Source organism: Ruditapes philippinarum, unplaced genomic scaffold (assembly GCF_026571515.1).
Source record: "Ruditapes philippinarum isolate M1 unplaced genomic scaffold, ASM2657151v2 ctg6483_1_1_1_1, whole genome shotgun sequence".
NCBI classification, from domain to species: Eukaryota; Metazoa; Mollusca; class Bivalvia; order Venerida; family Veneridae; genus Ruditapes; species Ruditapes philippinarum.
The window spans coordinates 33,763-44,128 of NW_026865479.1; the positions used below are offsets into that span (position 1 = coordinate 33,763).

The 10,366-nt window shown below is 32.8% G+C and overlaps 1 protein-coding gene across 1 annotated transcript; it reads right to left on the reverse strand.

Moving 5' to 3' along the window:
* Window positions 1–6,272: 6,272 nt before the first annotated feature.
* LOC132729253 (uncharacterized) lies at window positions 6,273–8,326 on the reverse strand. Its single transcript, XM_060714974.1, has one exon. The coding sequence runs from the start codon at window positions 8,261–8,263 to the stop codon at window positions 6,578–6,580; it is 1,686 nt and encodes a 561-aa protein (XP_060570957.1). The 5' UTR covers window positions 8,264–8,326; the 3' UTR covers window positions 6,273–6,577.
* Window positions 8,327–10,366: the final 2,040 nt, after the last annotated feature.

A 10,366-nucleotide genomic window follows, 5' to 3' on the forward strand; every position in this document is an offset into this window, starting at 1 on the left:
CTGTTGATGACAAATTTACACGTTTTGCTAGTTAAACGTAAACGATTGTCTGTGCGCATTGTATTTTCAGTGATTTGTCCTGATTTTCTCGAGCTAAAGTCATAATGAACGGTAAATGAATAGCGTATTGTTTCATTGTACCAGATTTATTACAGCAATTAACAAGTTTTTATTAAAGGACCTTCCAGTTGGAAAACGGACACAAGTTTTCTTTTTTACGTCAATTCACGATGTACATTTGCTCTGGCATGAACAGTATATAAATAACACATGGGTTTGTGGGTAACAGTAAAAATATCATCCGGAGGAAAATACTGTTACCCGAGGCGTAGCCGAACGTAACAGTATTTTTTCAAGGGATGATTTTCACTGTTACCCACAAACCCATGTGTTATTTATGTTATTACCCCGAACAAATACTGTGATGATCTGAATTTGTAAACTAAATCTAACTGTAACAAAAATAAACTGAGTGTAGCAATAACTAAACTGTCCTTACCTTGCAAGCTGTAGGCCTACTGTACTTGAGAAGCTGTTTTTCTTTTATTCTTTAAGCAAGTGATGATATCTACCAGTCATAAACATACAATAACTGTGTTTTATTTAGAAAACAAAACACTAACCCATTTATAAGGTTATGATCTGTGAAATCTGATCCTTCTGTATCCAGAAAATTCTTCGCATGGTTTTTGACAAAGTGCATTTACAAATTAACGATGCTATCCTACGTCTGTCCACCAACTCTATCTGTAACGTTTCACAGGTTAAAATTGTTAAATAATCCGTTGTTGTACGCTTTAATCGTCTGTATGTTCCAGTTTGACACAAAATTATTCACATTACAATAACTTCCGTTGAAAACGGATGTTTACTTTTTTACTTTTTTACTATTCAACTAAAAGATATTTTATACGCGAAAAGAACTCTAGGGTGCAAAGAACTGAATTTTATGAGAGTCATAGTTACTTTGATGATGCCCTAAGCCCTTACGTCGAAAATAAGAATGAATCGAGAGAAAAATGGCGGCCATTTTATTTCATTTTATTTAGAAAATAGACCACGTGACCAGATTTTATACTGTTACAAATACTGTTACCTATGTAACAGTACACAATTTTTAGTCACGTGGTACACTTGCATTAACAGAAAGAATAACTCCCAGAGGCCTATGGGAAATACATTACGAAAAAAGTGAGGGGTAATAAAAATAATTGTCATTCCTTGCAAAGATAAATGCATCTAGTACTGGTAAAGTGCAAAACAGCCTGCCACGGAACGAGGCAGTGGCTGAACTGTGCTCTGGTGAATTCAAAGTGGCTTACTGCCGTGATCCGGAGGGTGAACTACAAAACCCTACAATTTTTAAAAGCTATACCTTTAGTATCATAATGTGTTAACAGCGGGCTGTTTTGAACGAATCTGTTTTATATGTTTATAGAAAATAATTCTTTCTCCTTTAAATCAAATAACTTTCTCAAGAACATTTTATAGAGGCAATATATTAGTATATAAGACTTCCCGTAGAAGCATGCACTGGTGTAAATGTTTATTAACTTAGAAAAAATAAACATGCATGTGCCCCGTATCGCTTAAAGTTTTTGGCTGTCTTTTACTGTTTATAATTCTTCCCTTCTGTAACACTCTTTACATTCTATCACGTTTTTGTAAAACGGTTTTACATATTTCAAATATTATTTGTTGAAACAAATTTGATATTGTTATAAGCGGAAGTAATAGTGTCTTTGCAGGCAGTATATAACTATATCTAGATATATAGGAGCGTCAAATCCAAAATTTCACCAAACCATATTTCTGTAACAACAGTAGGGACCTCAATCTGGCAAACTAATGAAGGAGAAAGTGGTGTGTACGTAGATTTTACTTTACCTGGTCAATTAGTCAAATTACGATTGTACATATAGTGTGGGTGACCAGTGCACCATAACATTCAAATTATTAGCCACAGTGATAAAGATTATCATTAATTTAGGCGTTATAATGTTATGCGCCTTGTCGTCCGCCTGTCTGTTAGCATTTTTCTTGTCTAGTCTGTAACTTTTGAAGCGATGGAAGAAAATTGAAACTGCTTTGCGGAAATATTCAGTTAATGTGCAGAGCACATGTTTGATTTTCCTCAGGTTAAGGTCACACTTAGTCATATTGTTTCAATTTCAATATTTCATGTCCACCTTTGTATCTCCTGAACCGATAGAAAAAAAACTTTTCGCAGAAATATTACTTATAATCAGACGATGTGTAAAACACAGATTGGGCTTCCTTCGATAAAACTGGCCCCGCCTCGGGGATGACTTGATTTCTATAGACTTATATAGAAATATACATTTGAGATTTATTTGTGAAACTACAATGTATAGAGCTTAGAAATTAGACATGTAAAAGCGCCTTATTATTATAAAACTGATATGAATCATGCTTTTGTGTTCAATATAGGCCCCGCCCAAGGCGTCACTTGATTTATTTAGCCTTATATCGGAAAAACACACCTGAGACTTACTGTGTACGATCCCATGAGCTTAGATTTTTGGAATGTAACATAACTTTTTTACCACAAATTAACTGGTATTAATCAATCCCTTTTGATTAATATTGGCACCAGGGTCACCTAGTTAATATAGTTTTGTATAGGAATACACAAATACACATTTAAGTCTTATTTGGGGAAACTACAATGCCTAGTTTTAGATATTTAACATGTAACATTGTCTTGTTGGCCTCTACAAAATCATGCCCCTTGTGTCCATATTGGCCCTGCCCCTGGTTTCACTTGGTTGGTAATCTTGGGAAAACACATTTAAATGTTATTTGGGAAAAGTATTTTCAGACAAGTTTCTTGGTTGGATCTCTACCATGATTGAAAGTTTATTTCTGATTACCCAGACAAAATTATAATCGAGCTTATATTTCCCCGCGTTTGTGTGCTCTTATTTATGCACGCAAGTAATCGGAGAGAACTTGTATGGCCTGTCAATTATTCACACAAAGTTTTTGATGAACTTTCCAAACTAATATGTTGTAAGCTGTTGTTTATGTGTAACCAGAAAACTATCCGCCGAAAGATTAAATCTCCGAATGTTTCTACATTAATCACCGTTTCCGTGTTTAACTACGACCGATGCTGCAGAGTGAAAATAATTAGTTACTGAAACCACTGCCGACTATAAAACGCTCAGTCAAACATTGCAAGCGTAATTGTAAATGTTGCTGTGTTGGCTGACATTAAGGGTTGCCGAAGTTGATTAACTATATGTTCTGTTGGCAACTGAATTGCAGAAACATGTATAAGCATATATGTATTTACAAAAGAATTGGTATTCTTGAAAGAGAAAGGTTTTGTTGAAGCAGATTATGACACTTTTTTACCGAATCGAAATGATCAATCTGTGTAACTAACAAAGATCGAGAATCCTTAAAAAATGATTTTCTTGATACTATATGTTTCTTTCACAGAAAAATTTAAGAAATACTGTAAAAATCTGTGTAACTTACAAGATCGTGAATCCTGAAAATATTTTTCTTGATACTTCTTGATGCATATGTTTTTGTTTTTTTTTTTCGATTCGATTCCTTGACTAAGTGCCCTATAGCGTTGTTACTTTGGCTTGAAAGCGAGAGGTCGTAAGTTCGAAAAACAGAAACCGTTCAATGTTTAATGATGCATTCTCATCTTTTTGTTATGACTGAATATATTTGTAAGAATATAAATTTATGATACAGCTAATTCTCACTATACATTATGTATATTACTGCCGTCACGTCTCCGCGATAGCAAAAATCTGTATTCGTTATTTGTATACTTTGTATATTTTGCACAACCTATGAACATGGCAAATTGGTCAAAATGTTGTTATCTTTGATCATGTGACTTACACTTTGATTTATACATGTATATGTATTTTAAAGTTAAGATGGGTAAAAAGTAATTTCAGTGTACGCAAAGGTACCACTCTATCAATTAAAAATGAAACATAAATAGCAACGGGGAACGATGTTGACAGAAATCATTTAAATGTAAAGCAAATGCTTAACATATATTCATGTAATAATCTTTGATAATCACATGATGTTTAACGTATGTAGGATAAGTTACCAAAGTTTATCATCGATAATTAAAAAGGCTGAGATTAGATTGATATCAAATTATCATTTGTTTCAAAATCAACATGTGACTGTCACATTTTATCTTTGTAAACACTTGAGAAAGATAATTGTCTTTCCATGATAATAATTTGATGAGTTGCGCTGATACAACATACGACGTTCTATTTATTTTGTCATTATCAGGGGACTTTAGAATAATGACAGATTGATTATTGATAAAGTCACCCAAACGCACATGGTACGTGCATGCCGAGATGAATTTTCCTGATTAAATATAATTTCAAACGTACGTAGTGCCATACGAGTATGATACATTCGTACTTTGCCCGGTGATAATGACACTCATAGGTAGGTTCAGTATGTTGTGCCTGTCTAAAATCTGGCACGTCTCACAGTTAAAAGATGTATCAACCTTTTCATTGCCTTTTGTTTAACTTTGATGTTTTTTGCTATCCTTAGAACGACTGGCCCGTTTGCATGCACTTTAATAGAGATCCTCAAAGTGTAGTCTGTCATTTCAAACAGGGGTCTTTCAACCTCATGAAATTCGAAATTAAGTGGTGCGTGACATAAACGTGCGCGTGAGATGCAAGGGACCTATGGTAAAATGAACGCTACCCGTGTCTGCATAATTTTGTCTCTATTCTCTACCTTGAATATTTAACTTAACTTAAAAAATAACATTTTGGCAGGAACACGTGACACTCTTCTGTTTAGAAACATGTGATCGCGGTAGAACTCAAATTACCAGTTTTGACGAATTCGCGCGAACTTCTTTTTAAATTGACATATCCGTGTTCAAAATTCATTATTCACCTCTATCGCATGACAACCTGTATTATATTCAATTATTTTCAAAGGTGAGGCCATGTTAAAATTTGGGACATTTATATAATTATGATATAAGGCCAAATGTAACGTTTTCTTTTCAGAAATGAAAGAGTAAAATATGTCCTTCACGCACAGACTCATTTCAAAATACGAGTATATTTCAAAGAGAAGGCTAGAAATGGTAAGGACTTATCGGGAAGCCACTCGTCCCCCCCCCCCCTCTTACAAGTAAGCAGTAAAAATAGGTTTCATGTATAAATAAATTATTATTGACCTTTTAATTCAAGAAAGAAAATTGCGAAATCATCAATAAAGCGTATTTCTTCTACTGCGTTACTAACAAAGTAGCTGATATAAATAGAAAAGACAATTTATTTAATATAATACGCGTTACACTAGTGGTTTCGAATACTCCGGGGATCCGGAACTCCCGGTCAACGGGGTCATACTTCAATGTAAGTTACTGTGTTGGCTGGCAAAGTTCTAATCATATTTCAGGCTTAAGCTAATTTAATTATACTGGTCATTACGTATATGATGTAATTGATAAACTTTTAAGTGCCACTAATTACGCCAAATATAATACCAAAGCAGTTTATTTGTTTCCATCTTTTCTTTTCTTTTTTTTTTTGAAAAGATCTCCGATCCCAAGTGTCCCGGGTTTCAAATCCTTATTTCGTCCTCCTATACTATCACCGGGTATTACAAATACTAGAGTAACCCTGATGAAACTGTTGCGTAGTGTAATTAAAGAGGGTATTTCAGGAAACCTGCCAGAATATAAACGTCAGATTAATTTCAACTACATTTTGTAGTTTATGTTTTGAAATAGTACGACGCTAATTTTTTTGTTATCTTCTGCTCAAAGATGAAAAAAGAATTTCATGATCCGGAAAAATAAAAGGTACTTTTGTCAAATACAAGTAAAAATGAGATATTAGACATATTTATAATTATTGTCACCTTAGTAAGTAGACCATTTAAAAGCGTGCAATTTAAAAATTATATATAACAATTGACGGAGTTGATCAATGAGCGCAGCGTTGGAAACCTTACACCAATCAGGGGGGGGGGGGGGGGGGGGGGGGTGAACCAGTGGTATTTCTACATGGTATGCTCTGTTCTTTAAAATTCTGGATCAAAATGACGGTACATCTATAATTAAACGAATTTACAATTTTTGCTGTATTCTAGGCAGTACTTGATATTAAGTTGAATTTCTACTTGAAATAAAAATAATAATATAATCGTAATGATAAGAGATTCGTTTTATACGTATTGATATTGTGTTGTGGAATCGAAAATGACTATGGTTCATGGTTTTCATTTATTTATTCCGGAAAGTTTTGAAATACAAAAAAAAAAAACACAAAACCATTTACTTCACACTTTCTTCTAGATATATCTGCGTAAAATTATAATCACAATTTTTCAAGTGAATTATCTTTTAAGTGGTGTGAAATAGAAAATATCACATAATAACAGTATTTGCATATAGGACAGCAGATAATGAGATATTACATGTGGTGGTTACTAAAAACAACATTGTCATAAAAACGGATCAGCATAGAAAGAGAGCAAGTTCTAGACAAAGTATTCTTTGAAATTGTTTTCTGTATGTTACTCTTCAATAAGAAATGTCCAAAACGTTCAGGACTTGCTCTCCATTTTTGCCACTAGTTACAGCAATCTTTTTCATGTCTGAAGAAATACAGCAAGTAAGCGGGGAAACAAGTCCCAAGTCATATGCCCCGACTATTGTACCCGCAGGGGAAATATGAACAATTGTATTTCCCACACTACTACATACAAGTATGCTGTCTAAAGGACCAACTGCCATGCATGAAGGCGACAATATTGTTTTGTCTTTAACTGTTACAACAGTGTTTTTTACAATGTCATATATACACACAGAGTTGTCATCTTGATTGCAAGTAACTACTTTTTCCGTATTTGCAATGAATGTAAACTGAAAATCACTATCAGAAAATTGTTTTAAAGGAGTTTCACAAACAATATCGCTTTCTTTTCCTATATGTGAAATCTTTTTCAGGCACGTTTCATTTAGATAGCTTGCTGCAAAATTATCTTCATCTAACACGCGTAACCATCTGCAATTATAAGAAGTGTTCAGGATTCTCAGAAGAATGACAGTATTGTCTCTGGAAATAAAGTAGAACTCAATACGACCAGCCTGTGATACTGCAATTTCTGTCTGGGACAGAAGGACTAGGCAAAATGGTGTTGAATGAAACCTATGGGAGTTTACACACTTCAATTTTTCATCAAATATTAGCATGTCTTTATGATGACATTCGATTGCAAGGAGCCTCCCGTCTTTCAGAAATTCCATATTGGTATATAACAAATGTTTATCTTCAGCGTATAATTTGGATATATTAACTGTTGTATTGACTTTAAAATTCAGTTTTTTATTTTCGGTAGAATGATAGTGTTTAGTTACTGAAGTAGTAAGATTACCTCGAAAATCATCGGAAAAAGAATAAATGCATTTTTCGAATTCAATTTTGAAATCCATTCGGTCTAACTTGGATGTTACATGTTTTAACTCTTCCTTCATAGATGTGAGACTGTCGTTTAATTGAAATTGTGCCAAAAATTGTTGAGTCGGTCTTCCATCCTTCAACACCGATGAAAGGAGGTCTTTTTCATGTTCTAGTTTGTTTCGTAATTGTATATAATTATTTTGCACTTTGTTTAAATCATCAGCCTTCTGTTCTTTGAAAAAGAGAGCTTCCTTTTGTAATTCGCAGGATAAGTCTTGAAATGACTTATTCATCTTCTCTTGCACGCCATTAATTTCTTTAAGAACGTTTTGTGCCTGTTTTTTTAAATGTGTTTCAGACTTTACAAGATGATTTCCTATACGGTCAGCAACATTTTGCAATTCACAGAATTTGTCTTTCAAAAATGTACAATCATTATCTGTTTGTTCTGAAGTCCTTGATATCTCATCTATATATAAGCACTGTTTGTGTCCGAGAAAAGCACAGGTGCCGCAACAAAGCTCATTGTGTTCTTTGCAGTAAAAGTCGATCGACTCATTGTGTTTCTCGCAAATAGATATTCTTGTTAAAGAAGGTTTGGCTTCTGTAGCGTTTTGTAAATTATGATTTTTTAAAAACTTATAAATTGTATGTCCATTTGCACAATCTTCACACTGAAATTCTTCACATGTTGAGCAAAATATCGTCGCAGGTCTTGAAATGCCATTTTTGGAACATATCTGGCACAAACGAGCATGTGGAAAAGTATCTTCTGTACATTTTACTTGGCAGCTATCTGAGGCCATTTCTTTTTTAGTTAGCAAAACACGACCGTTATTGAATTCAACAGTTGCATAAATACGTTCAGCTAAACCCGATTTTATCTTATCTGTATCAAACTTGTATATCATGTGCTTCACGAATGTTTACAAGATATTGAAAAAATCTTCATTTTATTTCCAAGAGTACAAATAGTAGTTTAACAAAAAGCTAAAAACCATATAGACATAAAAAGATACAAATGCAAATTCAAAATAAATTTCAACAATTATATTAAAAAATTGCAATCTTGAAGCTTGTATATCTTGAGTTTAATGCGCAAGTTCTGTGTGAGATATTATTGTTATCTTTACATAGCCGTTGTTTGCTAATTCATCTTTATGTTTGGTATTTAATTATGTAAGCCTCCGGATTAGCGAAAATATTTCAATACATCAAACGTGTGAAAAATGTACTAAGATTCTAGGAAAAGTAGAAAGAGTCAAGATTCAACGAATATTCTGCATGTTATGAGCGATGAATGGTGGATTTTTCATTATGCGTGACAATTTCTACTGCGTTACTAACGCAGTAAGGGCATTTGTTGCAAATTTTGACCTCTTTTTTAATTAACGTGAGTTGTAAGTGCCATTGATAATGTGTAAATTGTTTCCTTTTGGTTACTATACAATATTATAAATTTAATTTCATTTTCAACATTTTCATGAAAATAAGCGTAAATCTGGAGGTGTGTTGCTGTAAAGAAACATGGGGTAAGATAAAATGAGCAGCATTAAGCACCTCGCAATGAATTCATTACAACAATGGTACATTTTACTGAATATCAAAGAGAATAGAAGATAATCTTATTACAGTATCTAAGGATTCTTTGGCCGCCACAAAATTTACGATATGCAGAATTTTAAAAATAGTTTTATGCTTTAAAAATATTGATAGATAACAAAATTAGATGATGAAATAGAACATTATAATTACTGACTAGTATTTCATTAATATTGTTTCAAAGAAACTATTAATATAAAGTTTGAATGATAATCTAATATGTAAATTATTATGTAAGAAAGGATGGCATATAAATTGCACAAAACATGTTTTGTTATATTGAGCGATTAAACTTGAACAAATGGCAATATCAAAACTTATAATAAAAAGAAGACACTCCGACCCCTTGAATTATAGTACCTCTTGGATCTTTAGTTGACTATTCAACCCTCAATATCTTGATCCCGATTGACATGACATGACCCTTAAACTTTTAGATAGCCCTATATCTAAAGTAAATATATCTATTAACAGTTCCACGTGAACTTTTTTTTCATATTATTTGAAATTGAATTAAAATTGATAAATGTAAAAAGGTACATTTAAAGAACACTTTAAGAACTGAATAATATATGTATTATAGGCATTAAAGTAACTTAAGTTTTATTAAATTTATGTAGTTATATAATTTTTGCTAATATAAGTGCTTGGATAAGACTTAAAGTATTAAAGCATCATAAGGAAAGCACAAAAGGATACGAACACAAAGTGAGTGTTTTCTTTGTTATACAATTACATGAATACATACTATTCATAGGTTTTTAGATCTGTATAAGTCCTTCTCAATAAGAATGTTTAATACTCATGTGTCTTCAGCAATGAAGACAACGTTCAATGTTTTACCGATTAAATATGCAAGAATACTATTGATGCTACAGTTGTTTGAAAACAATGTGCTGGTTCTGGAATGAAATTATCTCTTAACGTGAATCTCTCCACGTTTTACTGTTAAAAAACAGATTTGTTAAGAAATTTATCAGTTTGTAGTTTTTTTACTATGATCACATGAAATGTGGTCTATGTGCTAGCAAATGGTAAGACCAAATAACTTCATTTTTTATGCCCTGATGTTTGAATTACAACTTCTTTACTAATGACAGGCAACGTGATCACTTGAGAAAAGAAAAGTGCCTTTGGATATTCTTCTTTGACGTGTTTATTAACTGGAATATACATAAATACAGAAAATAATTTGGCGCTGGTAAATTTAACAATGTTTTCGCTTCTTCTTATTATAGCTTTCCAATTAAGGGTCTATTAATATAGCCTTCATTCAGTGTAAATTTACACGACGGTGATCAATACAT